Source organism: Thalassophryne amazonica, chromosome 4, assembly GCF_902500255.1.
Source record: "Thalassophryne amazonica chromosome 4, fThaAma1.1, whole genome shotgun sequence".
Classification (NCBI taxonomy): Eukaryota; Metazoa; Chordata; class Actinopteri; order Batrachoidiformes; family Batrachoididae; genus Thalassophryne; species Thalassophryne amazonica.
This window is the reverse complement of record NC_047106.1, coordinates 726974-754742: the sequence shown is the minus strand read 5'-3', so window position 1 is coordinate 754742 and position 27769 is coordinate 726974. Positions and strand designations below refer to the sequence as shown.

General features: G+C 43.2%; 1 protein-coding gene across 2 annotated transcripts in view; it reads right to left on the bottom strand.

Moving 5' to 3' along the window:
* LOC117509338 (fibroblast growth factor 12-like) overlaps window positions 1-27769 on the bottom strand; it is a 152545-nt gene that overhangs the window by 25165 nt on the left and 99611 nt on the right. For both annotated transcript variants that reach the window (XM_034168996.1, XM_034168998.1), the window contains exon 2: window positions 21625-21735. In XM_034168996.1, the coding sequence (XP_034024887.1) occupies window positions 21625-21735 (111 nt within the window). The remainder of the gene's footprint in view (window positions 1-21624; window positions 21736-27769) is intronic.

Sequence of the window (27769 nt, the reverse complement as noted above, 5' to 3'; positions counted from 1 at the left end):
TCTGAAAAAGAGAGCTTTAAATCAGAAGTGTCTGACTCCGTGGTATAACTCACAAACTCGTAGCTTAAAGCAGATAACCCGTAAGTTGGAGAGGAAATGGCGTCTCACTAATTTAGAAGATCTTCACTTAGCCTGGAAAAAGAGTTTGTTGCTCTATAAAAAAGCCCTCCGTAAAGCTAGGACATCTTTCTACTCATCACTAATTGAAGAAAATAAGAACAACCCCAGGTTTCTTTTCAGCACTGTAGCCAGGCTGACAAAGAGTCAGAGCTCTATTGAGCTGAGTATTCCATTAACTTTAACTAGTAATGCCTTCATGACTTTCTTTATTGTACTTGGCCCCACAAATCTTAGAAGCATGGTGTCTAACCAGATCTTTACTCTGGATGGCATTTCCCTGACCTCTAGTAATACTGTGAGAAATCTTGGAGTCATTTTTGATCAGGATATGTCATTCAAAGCGCATATTAAACAAATATGTAGGACTGCCTTTTTGCATTTACGCAATATCTCTAAAATCAGAAAGGTCTTGTCTCAGAGTGATGCTGAAAAACTAATTCATGCATTTATTTCCTCTAGGCTGGACTATTGTAATTCATTATTATCAGGTTGTCCTAAAAGTTCCCTAAAAAGCCTTCAGTTAATTCAAAATGCTGCAGCTAGAGTACTGACGGGGACTAGCAGGAGAGAGCATATCTCACCCGTGTTGGCCTCTCTTCATTGGCTTCCTGTTAATTCTAGAATAGAAGTTAAAATTCTTCTTCTTACTTATAAGGTTTTGAATAATCAGGTCCCATCTTATCTTAGGGACCTCGTAGTACCATATTACCCCATTAGAGCGCTTCGCTCTCAGACTGCAGGCTTACTTGTAGTTCCTAGGGTTTGTAAGAGTAGAATGGGAGGCAGAGCCTTCAGCTTTCAGGCTCCTCTCCTGTGGAACCAGCTCCCAATTCAGATCAGGGAGACAGATACCCTCTCTACTTTTAAGATTAGGCTTAAAACTTTCCTTTTCGCTAAGGCTTATAGTTAGGGCTGGATCAGGTGACCCTGGACTATCCCTTGGTTATGCTGCTTTAGACGTAGACTGTGGGGGGGGTTCCCATGATGCACTGTTTCTTTCTGTTTTTGCTCTGTATGCATCACTCCGCATTTAATCATTAGTGATCGATCTCTGCCCCCCTCCACAGCATGTCTTTTTCCTGGTTCTTTCCCTCAGCCCCAACCAGTCTCAGCAGAAGACTGCCCCTCCCTGAGCCTGGTTCTGCTGGAGGTTTCTTCCTGTTAAAAGGGAGTTTTTCCTTCCCACTGTAGCCAAGTGCTTGCTCACAGGGGGTCGTTTTGACCGTTAGGGTTTTTCATAATTATTGTATGGCCTTGCCTTACAATATAAAGCCCCTTGGGGCAACTGTTTGTTGTGATTTGGCGCTATATAAAAAAAAAAGTTGATTGATTGATTGATTGATTCCCAAGACATGGTTTTCTATTGGAAGCGTCCTCTAGTGAACCCTAAGCAGGTGTTAGGCCATTATTTCAATGTGACAAACGCTCCCATTAAAACGTGAAGGATTTACAACTGATTTTTTTAAAAGACCTTCAGCCACAGGTGCAGCTGGCCTGAGGCCCCCCCCCGCACGTGGCCTCAGCCACAGGTGCAGCTGGCCCGAGGCCCCTGCACGTGGCCTGCGGGAAAGCACCTAAAAGGCCTTGGAAAGCCCCTGACAGACTGAATGACTAATAGAGCCCTTTTTTTTGGGTTGAACACCTGCTAGTTCAGCCAGAGGACATACAGTTCAGATCAGGACACTTGATAGTTCATCATAGTTCAAATAAGGACCTAAAAATTCTTCTACACATGACTGTGGACCGTGACACCCTTAACTGACATACATATACATATATATATATATGAGGTCTATTAGAAAAGTATCCGACCTTATTATTTTTTTCAAAAACCATATGGATTTGAATCACGTGTGATTGCGTCAGACAAGCTTGAACCCTCATGCGCATGTGTGAGTTTTTCCACGCCTGTCGGTTGAGTCATTTGCCTGTGAGCAGGCTTTGAGTGAGGAGTGGTCCAGCCCCCTCGTCGTCGTTTCATTGTCAGGAAATGGCAGAATGATTTGGGCTTTTTTCCATCAGAATTTTTTCAGAAACTGTTAGAGACTGGCAGCTGGAAACCATTAGAAAAATTTATCTGGCTTTTGGTGAAAATTTTACGGGCTTGGTAGAGAATAAGGAGTGTTACTGTCGCTTTAAGGACAGCCCCCAGCGGCTGTGGGGCACACCGCGCTCCGAAGCCGCCATTGACAGGCTGAACGACCATTTCATTTCTAAACGGATGGCTGTCTGGATCAGTGACCATCGTGTGCCATTTCTCTGGTTATCACAAGAGCTGGACATCAACCATTTTCCGGCAGATTTCACTTTTAACAAGAGATTTTGTCATGGAAAGCCGAGCGGAGGCTTCGCGCGTCACAATGGATTCACTACTGGAGCGAGACAAAACCACCTCCGTTTTGGTCTCACAGGACGGCTTTGAGATGGTGTTCAGACAGCTGTTGGTGGTTTTTCCATCGAGTGATTATCCGAGAAATTGTGGATGTGCCTGGACATGCAAGAACATGTCCCGTGAGGCTTCATCACGGTGTTGCTTTGTGCCATCCGGCACCGCACGAAGCCTCCGCACGTCTGTCTCAATATGCCGAAAAAGTGCTGATGTCCACGTCTTTTCACAATTCCTGTGCTAGTCAGACGACGTCCCGGATAAAACACAGCATCCAGTTTGGAAATGAACGGCACATTCCACTGTTACAGGAGTTTTTGTCATGGAAAGAGGAGCGGAGGCTTCGCGCGTTGCGGCGGTGCCACATGGTGCAAAGCAACGCCGTGATGAAGCCTCACGGGACATGTTCTGGCATGTCAAGGCACATCCACAATTTCTTGGATAATCACTCGATGGAAAAAAAAAATGCCCAAATCATTCCGCCATTTCCTGGCAATGAAAATCCGCTGAGGGGGCTGGACCACTCCTCACTCAAAGCCTGCTCACAGGCAAATGACGCAACCGACAAGCTTGGAAAAACTCACGCATGCGCACGAGGGTTCAAGCTTGTCTGACACAATCACACGTGATTCAAATCCATATGGTTTTTTAAAAAAATAAATAGGTCGGATACTTTTCTAACACTTTTCTAATTTCTAACTGTTAGAAAAGTATCGACCTTTTTATTTTTTTCAAAACCCTGATGGATTTGAATCACGTGTACTTGCATGAGCCAAGCTTGAACCTTCGTGCGCATGCGTGAATTTTTTCACGCCTGTTGATTGCGTCATTTGCTTATAAGCAGCCTTTGTGTGAGGATGGGTGGAGTCTCTCAGCGTTCATTTCATTCCAAGGAAAAAGATGGAAAGACTGGAGCAGCGCCGGATCAAATTTTATTTATTAGTGAGGAAAATAAGTATTTGAACACCTGTGAAAATCAATGTTAATATTTGGTACAGTAGCCTTTGTTTGCAGTTCCAGAGGTCAAACGTTTCCTGTAGTTTTTCACCAAGTTTTCACACACTGCAGCAGGGATTTTGGTCCACTCCTCCATACAGATGATCTCCAGATCTTTCAGGTTTGGAGTTTCAGCTCCCTCCAAAGGTTTTCTATTGAGTTCAGGTCTGCAGACTGGCCAGGCCACTCCAGGACCTTGAAATGCTTCTTATGGAACCCCTCCTTAGTTGCCCTGGCTGTGTGTTTGGGGTCATTGTCATGCTGAAGACCCAGCCATGACCCATCTTCAATGCTCTTACTGAGGGAATACATGACCCCATCCATCCTCCCTTCAACACGGTGCAGTCGTCCTGTCCCCTTTGTAGAAGAGCACCCCCAGAGTATGATGTTTCCACCCCCATGCTTCACGGTTGGGATGGTTTTCTTGGGGTTGTTCTCATCCTCTAAACATGGTAAGTGGAGTTGATTCTGGTGATGTCACCAGTTATGCAGATTCATGATGAAGTGGTACAGAGGAGGATTTTCTTAAAAAGAAGATCTGAAAGTTTAGTTACAAATTGCTAGAAGGTACATCTGAGATGTAAGCCTAGATTTATTTGATGTTTTGGTGAAAGAAAATCCTTCTCCACACAACTAAACTATGAAGCTAAAGGTAGGGATGTCCCAATCATGTTTTTTTGGCCCCGATCTGATTCCGAGTCATCTGATTTTGAGTATCTGCCAATACCGAGTCCCGATCCGATACTTTAAAAAACTGAATGAACAATCAACAAATGCTAAATATATAATAATTTCATTTTAATCACCTTATTTTATTATCACTTAAACAGTGCACTTCTCCTTGAGGTAGCTTGAACAATCAAGTAATAATCTACCAGACTTAAAAATGTACAAATTTCCATGTTATTTTGTCAAAAAATAAATGTCTGAGGTTCCTTATGTTAAACAAGAAATTATCTAATCTGAAATAACAGGTGGTTTTAATTTACAGATGAAAGGTTTCTAAAGAACCATTTATTAATTTAGCTATTTTAATTACAAGTGTTCTAAACTTTTTTAAACAGTAATCAGAAATTTTGAGGTAACAAACAACAACAACAAAAAACATTTCCAAGGATTTTTCTTCAGACACGTGGTTTCTGCACTGATCCTCGGTTCAAATCCCCGCCTGACTGGAAAATCACTAAGGGCCCTTGGGCAAGGCCTTTAATCCTCTATTGCTCCCGGTGTGTAGTGAGCGCCTTGTATGGCAGCACCCTGACATCGGGGTGAATGTGAGGCATAATTGTAAAGCGCTTTGAGCGTCTGATGCAGATGGAAAAGCGCTATATAAATGCAGTCCATTTACCATTTTGTACAGATCAGTGGTTTCTGCCACTACTCTTCCGTGTTTTGGCCCGACGCGTTGTTCCTATTGGACAGCGCGAAGCTACGTCACAGCTCAGAGCGTCGAAAGTTCAAAAGTCAACTTGAAGAGTAAAAGGAAAAAAAAAAAACATACATTTGCGTCCTGACAGTCCTCAGTGTCCCTCTGATGCTTTATCAGTGTTCAACAAGTTCAGAGCAGCGCAGTGAACGTGAATGAAGACGGAAGCTCTTTAAGGCACGCTCCTAAATGTGATGAGTGTGCACGTTGCTCGTGCACACCATCTCTCGCTCCTTTTTGCAGACAAACGATCACAGGACAATTTGTTTTTTTCTTTTTGTTAATCAGATGACAGATCGTTGTCCTGAGGACTTGGTCAGCACTGGGTCCTGCTGCACACGGAGGGATGACTGAAAGGCCCATTAATCTGCAATAATGAGCTTGAAATAGCACTGATCAAAATAATGAGGATAAAAGCTATATCAGATTCCTGATCGGGATGCAACATCTGATTTCAATCAAGTCTGAAACCATGTGATCGGGCCAGATTCCTGATCACGTGATCGGATCTGGACATCCCTAGCTAAAAGTGGTGATACAAAATGTCATCAGAAAGCAAAAAACAAAACAAAAACAAAATTCTGCCAGGGTATGTAAACTTTTGAGCACAACTGTATATGTATATAATACAAATAATGTTTATGAGTTCAATGGTACTGTTTCTGTGTAGGCTCTCAGTTGTGCAGATGGTTTCCACAGTAGAGAAGCTTGAATCTTCAACTGGACTGGGTTGCTTGACGTGAGGACGTTTCGCTTCAAATCGCAGAAGCTTCCTCAGCTAAAATTCTTGCTCTGGTGGTCTGACTTCTGTCTTGACTCTTGTAGAGAAGAATAAACAGAAGCCACAAAAGCAGACCCCTCCTACCAAGAGGCAGACTGCTATAGGCTAGTGACTAAACAATAGTTCTAATTAGCACCTATTGTGCTCTAGTTAGCACCCTCCTAATGACAGGGCAGCTGTCCCTCCTAATGATGGGACTGACGGCTCCATTGACAACTCTCCTGATGACATGAATGGCTCATTACCATGAATAAAAGTCTGAAACTGCTTTGACCTGAGTACCCCATTGTAAACAGGGGACAAAGTGTGTCTCACACCCCCTCCCCGGTTAAGGCTGGGTTTCAAACGTTTCACAAAGAATGCCTCCTTGACCCCTCTCTCAAACCATTTCTTCTCTCTGGCTAAGATTTTAACTTCCTTGTCCCTCAAACGTGTGGTTAGTGTCTTTAAGGTGGAGATAAACTGCAGACTGAGGTCCACTGGTGCCCTCTCTGCTGTGCTGGAATAGCTTTTTGTGTAAAGGTTGCTTAGTCTCACCTATGTAGTGTTCGTTACAGTTTTCCTGACATCTGATAGAATACACTACATTGCTCTGTTTGTAACTAGGGATCCTGTCCTTAGGGTGAACTAATTTCTGTCTCAAGGTGTTAACCGGTTTAAAGTAAACTGGGATTTTGTGCTGTCTGAAGATCCTCTGTAGTTTTTCCCCTACTCCTGCTAAATAAGGGAGAGACACTCTTCTTCTTGTCTCCGTCTCCTGTCTATCTGGTCTCTTTGGTCTCTGGGACTTCTGCACTTTGTCCAGGGACCATCGTGGGTACCCACATACTGTGAGGGCTTTCCGGACACGTTGTTGTTCTTTAGCCCTTCCCTCTGTAGTTGTGAGCACCTGTAGGGCTCTGTGTTGAAGCGTCCTGCTCACCCCGAGCTTGTGTTCAAGGGGGTGGTTTGAGCCAAAGAGCAGATATTGGTCAGTGTGAGTGGGTTTTCTGTAAACCCCTGTCTGGAGCTGCCTGTTTTCTCCAATCATAACATCACAGTCCAAGAAGGCTAAACAGTTGTTTCTGGCATCCTCACGTGCGAGCTTGATATTGGAATCCACCGAACTGATGTGCTCTGTAAAGTCTTCAACCTCCTGTTGCTTGATTTTAACCCATGTGTCATTGACATATCTGAACCAGTGACTGGGAGAGATGCCCATGAAAGACGTCAAGGCTGTCTTCTCCACTCGCTCCATGTACAGATTGGCCACAATGAGGGATACCGGAGACCCCATCGCACAACCATGGATCTGCCTGTAGTAATTCCCCCTAAACAGGAAATACATGGTGTTAAGACAGATCTCCAAGAGTTGGCAGATGTGGTCTGGAGAGTTTGGTCCTTTCAAGTTGAGACGCGTCCTCCAGCAGTCTCTGCCTCACAGCTGAGACGGCCTCAGCGGTGGGGATGCAGGTCCTTGATCTTGTTCACAAAATCTTGTGTGTTCTCCATATGGTGGTCTGAGTTACCCACTAGAGGAGCCAAAATCCACTTGAGGTGCTTGGCCAAATTGTACGTGATGGAATCTGTGCTACATACAATAGGCCTGAGTGGCATGCTCCGTTTATGGATTTTGGGTAGTCCATAGATGCATGGAGTGGCGTCCCCAGGGTACAGTCTGTAGTATGTCTGCCTGTCGATGAGTCCCTCTTTCTCCAGGTTTTGGAGGTAGCTAATGATTTTCTTCTTATAGCCGCTCGTGGGAGCTCTCTTCAGTCGTTCGTATGTACTGGAGTCACTGAGCAAGTTGTTGATCTTGGCCTCGTAATCCGATGTGTTCAGGACCACCGTGCATCTGCCTTTATCCGCTGGCAGGATAAGGATGCTTTGGTCCTTTTGCAGTGCTGACAAAGCTTTCTGTTCTTCTCCTGTGATGTTGGACGGAGGAGGCTTAGCACTGTTCAGACTCTTTGTCGGAGTCCCCAGCTTCTGACTCTGACAAACTGTTGTGTTTAATGGCTGACTCTACTGCAGTGATGTAATCTACTGTCGGAATATGTTTAGGGGTCACTGAGAAATTTAGTCCTTTAGCGAGCACATCCTTTTCTGTCTGTGTAAGAACCCTGTCGGAGAGATTCTTTACCCAATTTTCCCTGTTGTCACTAATTTGTTTGGGTGTATCTTAAAAATACTCCCACTGAAAATACGCCTTTTCTGCACTAAAAGGTTGTGAAACTTCCTGATTTGCCGCTCCTTACTTTATTTTAACTATGAACTTTGTGATCTTATTATGGGCCTCTTCCCCCACTAAGGTTTCTAACATTTTGTAAAGACTATCAAGATTATTTTGGAGGTCTAATATTTTAAAATGAAGCCTTCTAATTCTAATTTAATTTAATTTAATTTAATTAGCTTATAATGCGCCAAATCACAGCAAAAGCCGTCTCAAGGCGCCTTAAATAAAACAAGTCAACATAAAATTGCATAAATAATTAAAAATGAATAAAAAATTCAAATACATAAATAAAAGCAGAAGTAAAAGAATAAAACAAATAAAAATAAAAACTATCCATAAGAAAGAGAATAAAAATAGGTTTTGAGTCTTGACTTAAAAATGTCCACAGACTCAGACTGCCTCAAGGTCGCAGGAAGACCGTTCCACAGGGTGGGTGCACGATACAAAAAGGCTCTTTGACCTGCTGACTTCTTCTTCACCCTGGGAACACAGAGAAGTCCCACATCCTGTGACCGCAAAGCCCGGGCCAGCACGTAGAGTTCCACCAGATCAGCCAGATAAGATGGCGCCAGTCCATGAACAACCTTATAAGTCAATAACAAAACCTTAAAATCTGCTCTCACAGAGACAGGGAGCCAGTGCAAAGATGCCAAAATGGGTGTAATATGTTCAGACCTTCTGCTACGTGTCAGAAGTCTGGCGGCAGCATTCTGAACCAGCTGAAGACCCCTAATGCTGGACTGTGGTAACCCTGAAAATAGAACATTACAATAATCTAGTCTAAAAGAAACAAAAGCATGAATCAGGGTCTCAGCATCAGCCATGGACAGGATGGGGCGGATCTTCGCTATATTTCTCAGATGGAAAAAAGCAGTCCTAGTAACATCCCTGATGTGGAGGTCAAAAGACAACGTGGGATCAAAAATTACCCCAAGGTTCCTCATTTTGTCCAAACTGATGCCAATGTCTCGCTGGACCAAGAACCATCATTTCAGTCTTATCAAAGTTTAAAAGTAGGAAGTTACTAGACAAGCAATCCCAAAACTCCGCAGTATACGCCCAAGGGGTGCCACATACAGGGAGAAAAGCAAGGGGCCTAAAACAGATCCCTGTGGAACCCGAAATCTCATGTCAGCAAGGTCAGAGGTAGTGCCATTATACAAGACACATTGAGAACGACTGGACAGATATGACGTCAGCCAGGCAAGGGCACTTCCAGTAATCCCAAAAAAATTCTCCAACCTATTGAGCAAAATATGATGATCCACGGTATCAAACGCAGCACTGAGATCGAACGACACCAAAACCGTAGTGGTGTCTGAGTCCACTGCTCGCAGAAGATCATTCACAACTTTAGTGAGTGCTGTCTCTGTGGAGTGATATTTCCTAAAAGCAGACTGCAGCGGCTCAAAAAGATCATTCTCAGTAAGGTGGTCTACGAGCTGCCGTGAAACCACCTTTTCTAAAATTTTTGAACAGAATGATAGATTTGATATCGGCCTGTAATTTTTCAATACACTAGGGTCAAGATTAGATTTCTTAAGTAATGGTTTAATCACTGCTGATTTAAAACATTTCGGAACAGATCCAGAGGTTAATGACAGATTAATCATTTCCAGCACAGTCGGCCCAAGAGTGGGCCACAGGTCCTTAAACAGTTTTGTTGGTATGGGATCAAATAAACAGGTTGTGCTTTTTGTAGACGCCACAAGTTTCGTCAGCACGCCCAATGAAATACTATTAAATTCTGTCAATCTAGGTAACACCTCAATGGTAGCGCCCACCTCCATAGCAGGTTTTAATGGCTGGGCCAAGGCCTGCTGAGATATGCTCAGCCTAATATCTTCTATTTTCTTCTCAAAATAATCCAAGAAATCCTGCGCTGAAAAGGGAGAACGACTAACAGGTGGCTGCCCGTGAACAAAAAATGCGACTGTGTCAAACAAAAACTTTGAGTTATGTTTGTTTTTACTGATCAAATCAGAGTAATAGGTCCGCTTTGTGGCCAGAAGTGCATGCTTATAATCTAAAATAGCATCCCGCCACACAAGGCGGAACACCTCTAATTTGGAACAACGCCATTTCCGTTCCAAACCTCTAGCCTTCTGCCATTGTTTTGTTTGCATCTCAGGTTAAATCTCAAGTGGTTTCTAAAGTTAGCTATCTTTTTAGCAGTCTTTTCCAGCTTACGTACCAGTGACAGGGCCTCATGCCCAAAGTTGGTCGCAATGTTTCTGTGTAGGCTCTCAGTTGTCCAGGCCTCTGTTTATTCTTCTCTACAAGAGTCAAGACAGAAGTCAGACTACCAGAGCAAGAATTTTAGCTGTGGAAGCTTCTGCGAATTGAAGCGAAACGTCCTCGCGTCAAGCAACCCAGTCCAGTTGAAGATTCAACCTTCTCTACTAAGTTCAATGGTACAAATATTTCATGAGGTGAAAGATGGAACATACCCTTCACTGAATTAAATATTCGTTCCATTGAAAGACTGGAAAAACATTCATTACTTGTTATATATAACGGCAAATATAGATCCTTGTCATTTGATATTTTATTAATTTATAAACAACAGAAAACCCTCGAACACCGTGGTGGACACCGGTGGTCAGGGAAGCCGTCAGACTGAAGGAGTCCTTCTGGGATATGTTATCTCTGAAGACTCTGGAGGTAGTTGCAAGGTACCAACAGGCCTGAAGGGCAGCAGCCTCTGCTGTGGTGGAGGCAAAGCAGCAGGTGTGGGAGAAGTTCGAAGCAACTAGGGAGAAGGACTTTCGGTCGGTGCCAAGGTGCTTCTGGCGGACTGAGGATGTAATCCAGCACTAGAAGGAACATTTGAGGAACTCCTGCATCCGACCTGAGCGCCCTCTATAGTCGGGGCAGAGCTGGAAGCTGATGGAGGATTTGCATTAATTTCCCTGGTGGAAGTCACTGAGGTAGTTAAACAACTCCACAGTGGCAAAGCCCTGGGGGTTGATGAGATCCGTCCAGAAATGCTGAAGGCTCTGGGTGTGGAGGGACTGTCTTGGATGAGACGTCTCTCCAACATTGTGTTGAGGTCTGGGACAGTGCCTAAGGAGTGGCAAAGTGGGGTGGTGGTCCCCATAAATGGGGACCAACAAGTGTGTGCCAACTACAGGGACATCACACTACTCATCCTCTCTGGTAAAGTCTACTCCAGGGTGCTGGAAAGGAGGGTTCTTCCGATAGTTGAACCTCTGACTGAAGAGGAACAATGCGGGTTCCGTCCTGATTGTGGAACAACTGACCAGCTCTTCACTCTCACAAGGGTCCTGGAGGGTGCCTGGGAGTATGCCCATCCTGTCTACATGTGTTTCGTGGACTTGGAGAAGGCATATGATTGGATACCCCAGGAGATACTGTGGGAGGTGCTGTGGGAGTATGGAGTGAGAGGGTCCCTTCTCAGGGCCATCCAGTCTCTACTCACAAAGCGAGAGCTGTGTTCGGGTGCTCGGCAGTAAGTCAGACTCATTTCCAGTGGGGGTTGTCACTAATCCTGTTTGTGATATTCATGGACAGGATATCAAGGCGTAGTTGGGGGAGAAGGGTTTCCAGTTTGGTGGGCTCAGGTTCTCATCACTGCTTTTTGTAGATGATGTGGTCCTGTTGGTTTCATCAGCCTGTGATGTCCAACACTCACAGCTGAGTGTGAAGCAGCTGGGATGAGGATCAGCACCTCTAAATCTGAGGCCATGGTTCTCAGCAGGAAACCGATGGATTGCCTACTCTGGGTAGGGAATGTGGTCTTGCCCCAATTGAAGGAGTTCAAATACCTCGGGGTCTTGTTCACGAGTGAGGGGACAATGGAGTGTGAGATTTGCTGGAGAACTGGTGCAGCAGGGGCAGTGTTGCATTCATTCTACCGCACTGTTGTGACAAAAAGGGAGCTGACCCAAAAGGTAAAGCTCTCGATCTACTGGTCAATCTTCGTTTCTACTCTCACCTAGGGTTGGGCCATGACCGAAAGAACTAGATTGCGGGGAAAAGTGGCCAAAATGGACTTCTTTAGGAGGGTGGCTGGTGTCTCCGTTAGAGATAAGATGAGAAGTTCGGTCATCCGTGGGGAGCTCGGAGTAGAGCCGATGCTCCATCCCATTGAAAGGAGCCAGTTGAGGTGGTTCAGGCATCTAGTAAGGATGCCCTCTGGGCGCTTCCCTAGGGAGGTGTTCCAGGCACGTCCATCTGGGAAGAGACCCTGGGGAAGACTCAGGACTAGGTGGAGAGATGAAATCTCCACACTGGCCTGGGAATGCCTCAGGATCCCCCAGTCAGAGGTGGTCAATGTGGCCTGGAAAAGGAAGTCTGAGGTCCCCTGCTGGAGCTGTTGCCCCATGACCTGATCCTGGATAAGCAGTTGAAGATGAGGTGAGACAACAGAAATGGGACTTAAATTTTGGTGTGCATCACTGGTGCTTAACAGTCAAACACAAACGTTAAATAAGAGTCCAAAATTGTTCTCAGTAGTCTGTGATGCTGTCCACTGACTTTGTGTACAGACTGCCGTCTTCTTTTCGTCTGGTGTGGTGGATTTGTTTTTTTTTGTGTGTGTGTTACAAAAATTAGCAGCATCAATTAGTTTAAATTGTTGTCCTCCAGCAAAACTATATATATAAACTATATATAAACTACAGTGTGTGTATATATATATATATATATATATATATATATATATATATATATATATATATATATATATATATATATATGTGTATGTGTGTGTGTGTGTGTGTGTGTGTGTGTACACACCTGTTCATATCCATGATTTTCCATTATAAATCATTGGTTGTCTGGATCAGAATTTCAGTTAAATATATCAAATAACAGACAAACACACTGATATTAGCAGACGAACAGTGATATTTGAGAAGTGAAATTAATTTTCTAGTATTTACAAAAAGTGTGCAATAATTATTTAAACAAAATTAGGCAGGTGCATAAATTTGTCATTTTACTGATTTGAATACATTTAGCACTAATTATTGGAACACAAAATTGGTTTGGTAAGCTCATTGGCCCTTGACCTCCTTACACAAGTGAATCCAATCATGAGAAAGGGTATTTAATGGTGGCCATTTGCAAATGTTTCCCCTCTTTGCATCTCTTCTAATGAGTGGCAACATGGGAGCCTCTAAACAACTCTCAAATGACCTGAAAACAAAGATTGTTCAACACCATGGTTTAGGGGAAGGATAAAAAAGCTATCTCAGAGATTTCAGCTGTCAGATTCCACTGTGAGGAACATAGTGAGGAAATGGAAGACCACAGGCACAGTACTAGTTAAGGCCAAGTTAAGTGGCAGGCCAAGAAAAAACTCAGATAAGCTGAAGCGAAGGATGGTGAGAACAGTCACAGTCAACCCACAGACCTGCTCCAAAGACCTACAACATGATCTTGCTGCAGATAGTGTCTCTGTGCATCATTGAACTACACAGTGCACTTTGCTGTGCTGTATGATGCTGTAATGCAGAGGAAGCCTTTGCTGCGTACACGCCACAAACAGAGTCACTTGAGGTAAGCTAAAGCACATTTGGACAAGCCAGCTTCATTTTGGAATAAGGTGCTGTGGACTGATGAAACTAAAATTGAGTTATTTGGACATAACAAGGAGCGGTATGCATGGCTGAAAAAGAACACAGCATTCCAAGAAAAACACTTGCTACCTACAGTAACATTTGGAGGTGGTTCTATCATGCTGTGGGGCTGTGTGGCCAGTGCAGGTACTGGGAATCTTGTTAAAGCTGAGGGTCACATGGATTCCAGTCAATCAATCAATCAATCAATTTTTTTTTTATACAGCGCCAAATCACAACAAACAGTTTCCCCAAGGCACTTTATATTGTACGTCAAGGCCATACAATAATTATGTAAAACCCCAACGGTCAAAACGACCCCCTGTGAGCAAGCACTTGGCTACAGTGGGAAGGAGAAACTCCCTTTTAACAGGAAGAAACCTCCAGCAGAACCAGGCTCAGGGAGGGGCAGTCTTCTGCTGGGACTGGTTGGGGCTGAGGGAGAGAACCAGGAAAAAGACATGCTGTGGAGGAGAGCAGAGATCGATCACTAATGATTAAATGCAGAGTGGTGCATACAGAGCAAAACGTGGTGCATACAGAGCAAAAAGAGAAAGAAACAGTGCATCATGGGAACCCCCCAGCAGTCTACGTCTATAGCAGCATAACTAAGGGATGGTCAATATCAGCAGATTCTTGAGAACAATGTTCATGAATCAGTGACAAAGTTGAAGTTGCGCTGGTGCTGGATCTTTCAACAAGACAACGACCCTAAACACTGCTCAAACTATACTAAGGCATTCATGCAGAGGAACAAGTACAATGTTCTGGAATGGCCATCTCGGTCCCCAGACCTGAATATTATTGAAAATCTGTGGTGTGATTTTAAGCGGGCTGTCCATGCTCAGAAGCCAACAAACCTGAGATGTTTTGTAAAGAAGAATGGTCCAAAATACCTTCAACCAGAATCCTCATTGGAAGCTATAGGAAGCGTTTAGAGGCTGTTATTTCTGCAAAAGGAGGATCTACTAAATATTGATGTATTTTTTCTGTTGGGCAGTGGTGGGCACAGTTCCGATAACTGATAATTATCGAAGATTATCTTCCGATAAATTTTTGTCCGATAACTTTTAGACTGTTAACGTGGTAAACAAAAGTGAACAGATGTGTAGTTCTACCCTCTGCAAACAGAGGAGAGCTGTTTCTGGAAGAAACCGCTCTATGCTCTGCAGGCAAAGAACTGGTCACCAAAAAAAAAAAAAACTCATTTCTTTTAACCCCATACTGATACACGGCCAATATCACTCAAGTCATCCAGAGGCATACATTTTTAACTTATGGTTCAAATTTCAACCAAACTTATTTCGGACAAGTTATTTAAATTAACGTCACTTCTGAAGTTTTATAAAGTGAAAATATCAGATATACGAGGTCTATCAGAAAAGTATCCTACCTTTTTATTTAAAAAAAAAACTATATGGATTTGAATGACGTGCGATTACACCAATCATGCTTGAACCCTCGTGCGCATGCGTGAGTTTTTTCACGCATCGGTGACGTCATTTCCCTGTGGGCAGGCCTTGAGTGAGATGTGGTCCCGCCCTCTCGGCTGAATTCCTTTGTTTCACACGCTGCTCCAGACGGCGCGCGTTGCTTTATCAAAATTTTTTCTGGACCTGTGAGGGATATCCAAGTGGACACTATTTGAGAAATTAAGCTGGTTTTTGGTGAAAAGTTTAACAGCTGATGAGAGATTATGGGGTGTTTCTGTCGGTGTAAGGACTTCCCACGGAGCGGGACGTCGTGCAGCATCGGCCTGTTTCGACCTGAAAAACATCCTAATTTAAGGCTTAATTCACCCAGGACGTCGTGAGAGAACAGAGAAGATTCAGAAGAGGCCGGCATGAGGACTTTATGCGGACATTCCACTGTTTAAGGACATTTTTTAATGAAAGACGTGCGCGCAAATTCGCCGAGTAGTTTCCATGATGACTCGGCGAATCTGTGTGCGCCGCGACAGGAAAAACACCTCCGTGTTAAAAACCATTTGTAAAATTCAGGCGGCTTTTGATGGCTTTCAACAAGTGAGTAACTGAGAAATTGTTTAACAGCTTGGGCATGTTCCAATTTGCCCGTTAAGGTTTCCAACGGAGGTGTTTTTCCTGTCGCGACCCCCCGCGGTCGGGTCCGGCCCGACATGCGACTCTGCCCGCACGTTCTTTCATTACAAAATGTCCGTTAACAATAGAATGTCCGAATAAACTCCTCATGCCGACTTCTTCTGAAAGTTCTCTGTTCTCTGACGACTTCCTGAGTCAACAGAGCCTGAAATGTGGAAGTTTTCAACTTGAAACGGCGAGACGCTGCCGCCTCGAAGCGCAGATCGCCGTCAGGCGCCGTGGGCCGTCCTTAAAGCGACACTACCAGACCAAAATCTCTCATCAGCTGTTAAAATTTTTACCGAAAACCATCTGAATTTATCGAATGGTGTCCACTCAGTTGTGCCTTACAGCTTTTGAAAAAATTTTGATCAAACAAAGCAGCAGTCTCTGAGCCATTCCTAAACAATGAAAAAAATCGACGAGAGGGTGGACGACTCCTCACTCAAAGACTGCCCACAGGCGAATGATGTAACCGACAGGCGTGAAAAAAACTCTCGCATGCCCACGAGGGTTCAAGCATGTCTGATGTAATCACACGTGATTCAAATCCATATGGTTTTTGAAAAAAATAATAAGGTCGGATACTTTTCTAATAGACCTCGTATGTTTTAGTTTTAAAGTAATGTGCTATTTTTTTAAGGTTTTAGTGTGGGGCATGCTGTGTCCAGGTGCATTCTGGGTAGGGTAATCTCAGTACGGTAATCTCAGTACGTTCACGACAGGAGAAATGCATTTCAGACACTCTGATCAGGACAACACCATTAAACTCTAGTGACTAAAACTCACGTGAATATATTCTCTGGGTTTATAGATGTTTTTATTGTGTTTGCTTTTATTAAATTCCACGCATCTTAAACTGATCTTGTAGCAACACAGATTATCTGGAATTTTGTGTTTGCAAGTTTTCAAGGTCTCTACTGCCATCTACTGGCCAGTAGTGTTCATGTCAGTATTCAAACTGAAGCTGGGCTGATACGAGGTCCGTCCAAAACATATGAATCAAATCCATATATAGTTTAAAAAAAAATAAAAAGGTACGATACTTTATGGACAGACCTCGTATTTTCAATAACTGTACTCATTATACGTTCACGTGTTTCCAGAAGCAAAATGTAAACAAAAGCTTTTTTTCAAACTTAATTTACAAAAACTCTTGATGGGAGACATCAAAGTTTAAAAACAACAACAACAAAAAACAGAGAACTGCATTGAGACGCTCTGATCACGCTGCACTTTAACCGCTGCACACGGACAACACCATTAACATCGCAACATAAAACTATTTTTATACTGTGCCTAAAACTCTGGTGAATATATTCTCTGGGTTTATAGATGTTGTTATTGTGTTTGTTTTATGTAAAAATGCGAGAATCACAGTCTGTCTCTCCGTTATTTTCAATGGCAGCTGCTGTGAGCTACAATCACTTCCTGATCATGTTGTTCTGGAGGAAAGTGAAGTTTGCTCTTTAACGTCTTGATTATTGTTCTTTACAACACTGTTTGTCCTCTCTGTTCCAGACTAATATATATAATATGTCTGAAATTTGGTTTGTGTTTATTAAATTCCACGCAGATTAAACGTAACAGACACGGATTATTTGTTATAATTGTTTTAGCAAGTTTTCAGGGTATCATGCAGCAGTCTCTTATTAACGTGATGAAAAGCATAAAAAAATACATTTTGGTAAGTATAATATTAATTTACAGCTGTCATGTAGATTCTCTATGTTGTTTTGACTGCAGTGACTCTCTGGCATGCAAGGGATTATGGGATACGTCAATAGGGCGAATGGCAGTGTTCTATTTATTTTGACACTGGTTATATCAGACGGTTATCTAATTATAACTTGGCTTTTTTTTTTTGAAAATGCCTTTTTTACAAATAAAAAATGGCATATTTTACAAAAGCACATTTATCTGTAAACAACAACACACAACACACATCACATTAACGTGTTGGTTTACATAGAATGAATCATCCAATCAGTGTAGCGGAGGCACATTTTACCCAGAATGACATCTGTCTGTGTTTGTTACAAAACTTCAGAATTAGTGCATTATTCAACATTAAAAGATATATGTTATATTTTAACTTTGCACAAATGACAGAATTGACATTAATGGAGTTATGATAGAATAACTCCATTAATGTCAATTCTGTCATTTGTGCACTGTGTATTCATTTTATTTATACACCAAACCATAACTCAGCACTGCTTTATTTTCCAAGACCTCGGCCTGATGGCAGCGCTGTGATTGAGTAAAGAGTTAAGTTTTGTGGCTCCTCTCAACTTCTTCTGTGCTGGAAGCCATGTAGTAAACAGACGTTTCCAGCAGGGGGCAGGACGCTCAAAGACAGTAGTGCTGACTCATTGTTTGGGTCTGTTGTTGCTTTTGATGCTTCCAGAAGCGATCGTGGTGTTAAAACTCAAAATCAGCTTGTTAGTAGTTGTAAGTGTACTGGAGACAATACTGGAATTTATGGGTTATTGGTTATCTGTTACTTCCAATACATTTTTGGGTGGTTTATTGTTTTAACTTTATCGAAGATAACTTTTCAGTTATCTGATTATCTGTTATCGTAGTTCATTTTTTGGTTATCTGCCCACCACTGCTGTTGGGGTGCCCAAATTTATGCACCTGCCTAATTTTGTTTAAAGAATTATTGCACACTTTCTGTAAATCCTATAAACTTCATTTCACTTCTCAAATATCAGTGTGTTTGTCTGCTATATGATATATTTAACTTAAATTTCTGATCCAAACAACCAATGATTTACAAAGGAAAATCACGGAAATCATCAGGGGGGCCAAACTTTTACATACAACTGTACCTTAGAAGGATTATTGATTCCAAATGCTCAAACCCATGGTAATACCATTACATTCCTGCTAAGGTCAGGACCAGGTTTTACAGGAGCGATGATGGTCAATGAGTTTGCAGGTCAATATGTTCTTGTTGGAAATCCTATTTGCACTGAAAGTACATCTTATAAAAGCCTCTTTCTTTATTTTGTTATCATGTGAAAAGACATAACAGTAGTCAGTGGTTTTACCAACCCAAGGCCCTGTTTTTACATCTTTCAAGTCTGACCCAGTTCACCACATGGCCTAAACATGACATGACAGTTTTTGATCACGTAAGTCGTCACTATGTTCATGGGAGCTCCGTCCAAGAGACAGCCACGTCTGATCACATGAAATTCAATAAATTGCCCTTTTTGTAATAACTGAGTCTCACTGATCCAGGACAGACCCAAAGAACCAGGGCTTAATATCTATATATATACACATACCACTAGGGGTATGTGTATATATATATATATATAGATACACACACATAAAAAACACACACACACACACATATATATATATATACGAGGTCTATTAGAAAAGTATCCGACCTTATTATTTTTTCAAAAACCATATGGATTTGAATCACGTGTGATTACATCAGACATGCTTGAACCCTCGTGGGCATGCAAGAGTTTTTTCACGCCTGTCGGTTACGTCATTCGCCTGTGGGCAGTCTTTGAGTGAGGAGTCGTCCACCCGCTCGTCGATTTTTTTCATTGTTTAGGAATGGCTCAGAGACTGTTGCTTTGTTTGATAAAAAATTTTTCAAAACTGTAAGGCACAACTGAGTGGACACCATTCAATAAATTCAGCTGGTTTTCGGTAAAAATTTTAACGGCTGATGAGAGATTTTGGTCTGGTAGTGTTGCTTTAAGGACGGTCCACGGCGCCTGACGGCGATCTGCACTTCGAGGCGGCAGCGTCTCGCTGTTTCAAGTTGGAAACTTCCACATTTCAGGCTCTGTTGACGCAGTAAGTCGTCAGAGAACAGAGAACTTTCAGAAGAAGTCGGCATGAGGAGTTTATTCGGACATTCCATTGTTAACGGTCATTTTGTAATGAAAGAACGTGCGGGCAGAGTCGCATGTCGGGCCGGACCCGACCGAGGGGGGTCGCGGCAGGAAAAACACCTCCGTTGGAAATCTTAACGGGCAAGTTGGAACATGCCCAAGCTGTTAAATAATTTCTCAGTTACTCACTTGTTGAAAGCCATCAAAAGCCGCCTGAATTTTACAAATGGTTTTTAACATGGAGGTGTTATTCCTGTCGCGGCGCACACAGATTTGCCGAGTCGTCACGGAAACGACTCGGCGAATTTGCGCGTACGTCTTTCATTAAAAAAATGTCCTTAAACAGTGGAATGTCCGCATAAATTCCTCATGCCGGCCTCTTCTGAATCTTCTCTGTTCTCTCACGATGTCCTGGGTGAATTAAGCCTTAAATTAGGATGTTTTAAGCTCGAAACAGGCCGACGACAGCGCCTGGAAGCGCTGCAGGACGTCCCGCTCCGTGGGAAGTCCTTACACCGACAGAAACACCCCATAATCTCTCATCAGCCGTTAAACTTTTCACAGAAAACCATCTTAATTTCTCGAATAGTGTCCACTCGAGCAGCGTGTGAAACAAAGGAATTCAGCCGAGAGGGCGGGACCACATCTCACTCAAGGCCTGCCCACAGGGAAATGACATCACCGACACGCGTGAAAAAAACTCACGCATGCGCACGAGGGTTCAAGCATGATTGGTGTAATCGCATGTCATTAAAATCCATATAGTTAAAAAAAAAAATAAAAGGGTCGGTTTATTATCTAAGAGACCTCCTATATATATATATATATATATATATATAAATAAAAATTCAGATAAAACTGAAGTTATTGTACTTGGCCCCACAAATCTTAGAATCTTAGAAACACGGTGTCTAACCAGATCCTTACTCTGGATGGCATTACCCTGACCTCTAGTAATACTGTGAGAAATCTTGGAGTCATTTTTGATCAGGATATGTCATTCAAAGCGCATATTAAACAAATATGTAGGACTGCCTTTTTGCATTTACGCAATATCTCTAAAATCAGAAAGGTCTTGTCTCAGAGTGATGCTGAAAAACTAATTCATGCATTTATTTCCTCTAGGCTGGACTATTGTAATTCATTATTATCAGGTTGTCCTAAAAGTTCCCTAAAAAGCCTTCAGTTGGTTCAGAATGCTGCAGCTAGAGTGCTGACGGGGACTAGAAGGAGAGAGCATATCTCACCCATATTGGCCTCTCTTCATTGGCTTCCTGTTAATTCTAGAATAGAATTTAAAATTCTTCTTCTTACTTATAAGGTTTTGAATAATCAGGTCCCATCTTATCTTAGGGACCTCATAGTACCATATCACCCCAATAGAGCGCTTCGCTCTCAGACTGCGGGCTTACTTGTAGTTCCTAGGGTTTGTAAGAGTAGAATGGGAGGCAGAGCCTTCAGCTTTCAGGCTCCTCTCCTGTGGAACCAGCTCCCAATTCAGATCAGGGAGACAGACACCCTCTCTACTTTTAAGAGTAGGCTTAAAACTTTCCTTTTTGCTAAAGCTTATAGTTAGGGCTGGATCAGGTGACCCTGAACCATCCCTTAGTTATGCTGCTATAGACTTAGACTGCTGGGGGGTTCCCATGATGCACTGTTTCTTTCTCTTTTGCTCTGTATGCACCACTCTGCATTTAATCATTAGTGATCGATCTCTGCTCCCCTCCACAGCATGTCTTTTTCCTGGTTCTCTCCCTCAGCCCCAACCAGTCCCAGCAGAAGACTGCCCCTCCCTGAGCCTGGTTCTGCTGGAGGTTTCTTCCTGTTAAAAGGGAGTTTTTCCTTCCCACTGTAGCCAAGTGCTTGCTCACAGGGGGTCGTTTTGACCGTTGGGGTTTTACATAATTATTGTATGGCCTTGCCTTACAATATAAAGCGCCTTGGGGCAACTGTTTGTTGTGATTTGGCGCTATATAAGAAAAGGGTTGATTGATTGATTGATTGATATATATATATATAAACAGAATCAGCTGTTTGTGGTTTGATGGAGGTGACGTACAGAAAAACCCAGTCTCTGTGGGGCCGTTTCTTTACAGTCCACAGGCTCAGTGACCTGGTTTCAGTGGGTAAAGATGTTTCAGACTCACTGTAGTCGCTGTTCTCGTCTTTGCTGCCGCTGATGGTTCCATCAGGCTGCATCTGCAGGAAGAAGCCCTGCTCACTGAAGAGACGCGTCACAATACCCTTCAACTGCGGCTCTGAAACACACACACACACACACACACACACACACACACACACACACACACACACACACACACACACACACACACACACACACACACACTCAGATCAACAAGTTTGTTGATGTCTGTACAAATATCGAACAACACGTCACTGCTCCTGTGTGTCGTAGCTTTCTACACCATGACCCTGGATCCTGGATGGCAACCACCCAGGCAGACCACCAATCAAAGTAACCAATGAGCTATCATGGCCAGGTGAAATTTGGGCATGTCCTTGTCCAAAGACCTGCTCCACCCCCACGTCTCCAAAGTAATTATCTATCTACTGTTGCCTGGAGAAATGTGGGCGTGTCCTTGTCCTTCTCCAGTCTCTGGGGTCCTGAACAGCTGTGTCCTGGATCACGTCCAGAGAAACTCACCACATAGACTCCATGTGGTGTCTGATGTTCCCTCACAGTGTCAGTGATCCTCCTCATCTGAGTCTCACTAAGTAACTGTTTATTGGACACAAAGTCATTCCAGCAGGACCCAAAGATCCTCCACAGAGACCTGGGACCAAAGACATCCAGTCCTCACCTGAGCACACTGCTCAGAGTCCAAGTCTGACAACCAGACAGGAAACACCAGGACCCTGAAGACTTGGACCTTCATTCTCCTGCAAAGACATCAGCATCACCATGTGGACAAAATGTCAAAGTGACCTTCATGTCTCTGGGTCCTCTGAGAAGCTCTTATGAGGTCAAAGGTCAGAGGTGTTTGATGCTGATGTCTTTGCAGGAGAATGAAGGTCCAAGTCCTGGTGCTTCCTGTCTGGTTGTCAGACTTGGCCTCTGAGCACTGTCTGCATACGGGCTGATATTTATTCATGATTTTAACTTCTCTGATAATGAATTCCTGACTTATGAGACAAATTTGGACAAACTGATTCTGGTTACGGTTTAAAAAACTTTCACCACCTGGACAAGTCAGAAACGTCTTCCATGGCTTCAAATGAGTGCAAACAGGAACCGTCCACTAACACGTTCAGTTCATTCATTCATTTTCTAAACTCGCTTATTCCGATTTAGGGTCACGGGGCGGAGCCTATCCCAGCAGCAAGTTGGTGAGAGGCGGGGTTTACCCTGGACCGGACACCAGTCTGTCACAGGGACACAGACAGACAAATGCATTCACACCTATGTTCAGTTTAGAGTCACCAGTCCACCTAAAACCTGCGTGTCTGTGGAAGTGGGAGGAAACTGGAGAACCTGGAAAGAAGTCATGCCAACAAGGAGAAACCATGCAAACTCCATACAGAAAGGACCAGGTGAACCAAGGTGGGAAGAGAACCCAGGACCGTCTTGCTTTGACACAACAGTGCTAACCACTAAGACACCGTGCCGCCCTTCAAATGAAATTCAGTTCAACTGATTTATTCAGAGCAAAGTCACAACATACGTCACAACATAAGTCTAACCTCACCAACCCTGCCTGAACAAGACCACAGTGGTCAAGACAAAGTCCCTCAGGTGGGTTTTACGGAAGACAAAACCACCAAAAACAAAGATCAAATAAACAAAATCCAACAAAGAATTATCAAAGATGTTGTTGGTCTTCTGGCTGTTCCCATGTTGTCTGGAGTCATCACAGTGGATGGAGCCGGATGACCATCCTGACACAAATACAGTTTCACCTGGAGACAGACACAGCTCCTGGTCTTCCTAAGATGTCCCCCATCCAAGTACGAAAAAGGACCCACTCTTCTTAGCTTCTGACACTTGACAGGATCCCGCTGACACAAAGACGGGCCGCTCGAAGAAAGACCCAAAAACAACAAAGCAAAATAAAACAAGAGCGCTCTGAGAGCACAGTAGCCCCGCTGGTAAACGCTGCTTTGCTACAAGTGTTTGGCTTCCCGTCCTTTCTGGGTGCAGTTTGCATGTTCTCCCCGTGTCTGTGTGGGTTTCATCCCACAGTCAAAAACATGCTTATTTAGGGTCTGCTCCTTTCTCTGCCCCTGAGCAAGGCAGCATCTCTACATCTGGAGTTGATCTCCGGGTGCTGGACTGTGGTTGTACGCTGCCCCTAGTGGTTAGACTGTGTCTAACTGTAATTAGAACAGTTAAATGCAGAGGACAAGTTTCATTGTATGTATGTACAATAACAATAAAGACTCTATTCTGTTCTATTTGCTACATTCTGATCACATTTCAAGGTATGTGATAGTTGATTTCACAAGTCAGACCACCAGAGCAAGAATGTTAGCTGAGGAAGCTTCTGCGATTTGAAGCGAAACGTCCTCGCATCAAGCAACCCAGTCCAGTCCAAGATTCAAGCTTCTCTACTATGGAAACCTGATAGCAACTAAATTTCTTGGGGTTTTTATTGAGGAGAAACTGAGTTGGAAAATACATAAATTATGTTAAATCAAAAATGTCAAAGCCATTGCCATTTTGTATAAAGCACAATACCTCCTCCCCCAACGGTCATTAGTTACTTTATATCATTCATTAATATGCATATGTCGCAGATATGAATGAGTGAAGCTCATCAGCATCTCACCATGTCCTTTAGGTCCTTCAGACTTTATTTTGAGTAAATGCTTCAAGGGAGTATTAGCATGGCAAAAACCTTTCAGACCCCCCCCCCCCGCCTTTTTAAGCAGTTTTCTTTATTTTGCCTTTCAGTTTCTGGAGGGGCTCTGCCCCCCCCAGACTCCCCACCTTTTTAAGCATTTTCCTTATTTTGCCTTTCAGTTTCTGGAGGGGCTCTGCCCCCCCCAGACTCCCCACCTTTTTAAGCATTTTCCTTATTTTGCCTTTCAGTTTCTGGAGGGGCTCTGCCCCCCCCCCCCCCCCCCCCCAGACTCCCCGCCTTTTTAAGCATTTTCCTTATTTTGCCTTTCAGTTTCTGGAGGGGCTCTGCCCCCCCCAGACTCCCCACCTTTTTAAGCATTTTCCTTATTTTGCCTTTCAGTTTCTGGAGGGGCTCTGCCCCCCCCAGACTCCCCACCTTTTAAGCATTTTCCTTATTTTGCCTTTCAGTTTCTGGAGGGGCTCTGCCCCCCCCAGACTCCCCACCTTTTTAAGCATTTTCCTTATTTTGCCTTTCAGTTTCTGGAGGGGCTCTGCCCCCCCCCAGACTCCCTGCCTTTTTAAGCATTTTCCTTATTTTGCCTTTCAGCTTCTGGTGGGACGGAGCCCCCCCCCCCCCCAGACTCTCCGCCTTTTTAAGCATTTTCCTTATTTTGCCTTTCAGTTTCTGGAGGGGCTCTGCCCCCCCCAGACTCCCCGCCTTTTTAAGCATTTTCCTTATTTTGCCTTTCAGTTTCTGGAGGGGCTCTGCCCCCCCCAGATTCCCCGCCTTTTTAAGCATTTTTCTTTCTTTGATTTTCAGCTGACGCCCCTCATTACAGCCCTCTTAACCCCCTGTCACTTTAAGCATTTTTTTATGTAGCTGTAAATTAATATTCAAAGTTTTCAGCTAGTTGACAATAGGGCTGTACAATATGGCCAAATTATCGTATCTCAATATTGTCATATAAATTGTCATGTAAATGTCACTCATATACCTGCTGTCCATATTCTTGAGCTGCTTAAGTGTGTAGGGAGAGTTCCCATGGGATAAAAAAGCTTTTCAACCTACTATCCCTGGTTCTCAAGACCAGGCACCTAAGTGGAAATACTCTCTCTCTTTTTTTTAAAGATATTCCTGTGTACATTAGTAAACACTACTAGAGTTCCACTTTAGATTTGGAATGTATAACTGAAGATATACCTTACTGAATTTTCATATCAATATGATATACAATATGACTATGATCTGACACAAAGTGCAGCAACAGTGAAAATGAAACCTTCTTAAACCAAACCGTAATAATATCACACTCATTTTACACTCATCCTAAGGTTAGGATACTGTGCCCTCCAAAAGGATTGGAACACTTGGAATTTCACACATTTTAATTTGTTTATGCCATTTTAAATACTAGAAATAGAATAACATTTCTAAAATTATCTTCCTCAAACTCAAACTGAAAGCAAATCTCTAAAACTTTTATTGCTAGTTTTCTTCAGACAAGTCAGGGGATGGAAACATGAACAATATGTCTTGGACTCGATTTACATCAATTATGAAGAAATACAAAACTTACTTTCACCAAAACATCAATTTTTTGGCCATTTTCACTACTTACATTTGAACGAACTCGTCCTAGGAATTTCATCTGATCGTCTTCAAATTTGGTCAAAATCATCACAACACAATGGTGATCAAAAGTTATCAAAAGATTCTAATTAAGTCAAAAGGCGTGGCTGCTAGGGGTCGTCAAACTTTGGCGAGCGTTTCAGAGCACGCCATTTCACTGTGAACGGCTGTCACGCCCACATACTTCATCGTAGATCCGCCCTGAACGTCTGCATATATTAACTTCCCAGCTCCGCCATAGCGCCCCCCGCTGGTAACAGGAAATGTCCTATTTTTACTTTAACAGGTCCTGATGTCACATACTTGACCCAATCAACTTCATTCCACTTCTAAAACATGCAGAACAAGTTAGTGAACGTACGTGATGAACACCGTGAAGTTACAAGTAACGGCGTCCGTGTGGTGGCGTGAAGAATATCGCCCCTTCGCCATGAAATTACGTTCTTCATTTTGACGGCTTTAATTTTGTCATATCATCATGAAAATTGATACACAGGTCGAGGACAACAACCTCTTACAATTCATAGGGGCGTCGCCCGTGGGCGGGGCAAAATGCCTCAATAGTGCCCCCTTGAAACTTTCAAAAAACCCTCCCATAGGGATTTTTTTGGAGTAGGGAGATGAAAATGTGTGACTTGCATAGACATAAAAAAAAGTCTCTTGCACCATGGGTCTACTCCAAACAGGAAGTCGGCCATTTTGAATTTTCTTCTCATTTTGGCGTAATTTCCACACGTTGTATTTTAACGAACTCCTCCTAGGGATTTTGTCCAATGCACTTCAAATTTCTTTCACAGCATCCAGAGATGATACTGATCAAATGTTATCGAAAGCTTTTCTCTATGTTGAAGGGTGTGGCTGCTATGGTGCCACCATTTTGACCCTTTGCCATGTAACATCAAGTCATGATAACTCCTTCATGCTTTGCCTCAGTGACTTGAAACTTCACATGTGATGACAGTTTGCCCCTGAACACACCCAGCCCCTCTGTTTGTACACTGAGCGCCCCCTAGTGGATGAACTATCAACTGGTCATAACTCCTTCATGCATTGTGTGATTTGCTTGAAATTTGAACTGTGTGATGAGTGGTTGCCCCTGCATGCACATGCCCACATGTGGTCACAAGGGCACCCACTGGCCTGGGTAGGCAGTCGCTCAGAACGAGGGCCCGTATATGACTGCTTGCAGTCCTAGTTTTCTTTGTTTTCACTGTGAGGTTAATTTGTCATTTTGGGTCTGTGTGAGCTTAATAAATTCATTCATTCATTCATTCATCATTTTATTTTATTTCCTTTTGGCTGATGGTATCACCAACACTCAGTGGGAGGGAGGAGCTCTCACTTGCAGCTGTGTACAGACTGGGACGTTTCTTCACCATTTAGACTGTTTTGGATCATCTCGGGACAATTATTTATTCAGATGAATCCCACTGAAATATTCTGCCAATCAAAGCATTAATGGATGTATTTCGGATGTTTACGCAGCAGGGTTCAAAGTGTGTGAAAAAAGCAGCAGCTTTTAGTTCGTAAATGACGGTGTATCTGCTTCTGAAAGATGACAGTGTTTGGGGTTTTATTTTTTTATTTATTTATTTTTCATGTTCTTTGTGTTTGTGATCCTTGAATTTACCCAGAAGCCCCTGCGGCGCTTAAAGTGAAACGGATGTATCAAAAGCCGACCAATGGAGTAACAGACAGGAACCAACGGAGTAACCGACAGGAACCAACAGAGTAACAGACAGGAACCAACGGAGTAACCGACAGGAACCAACGGAGTAACAGACAGGGACCAACAGAGTAACAGACAGGAACCAACGGAGTAACAGACAGGGACCAACAGAGTAACAGACAGGGACCAACA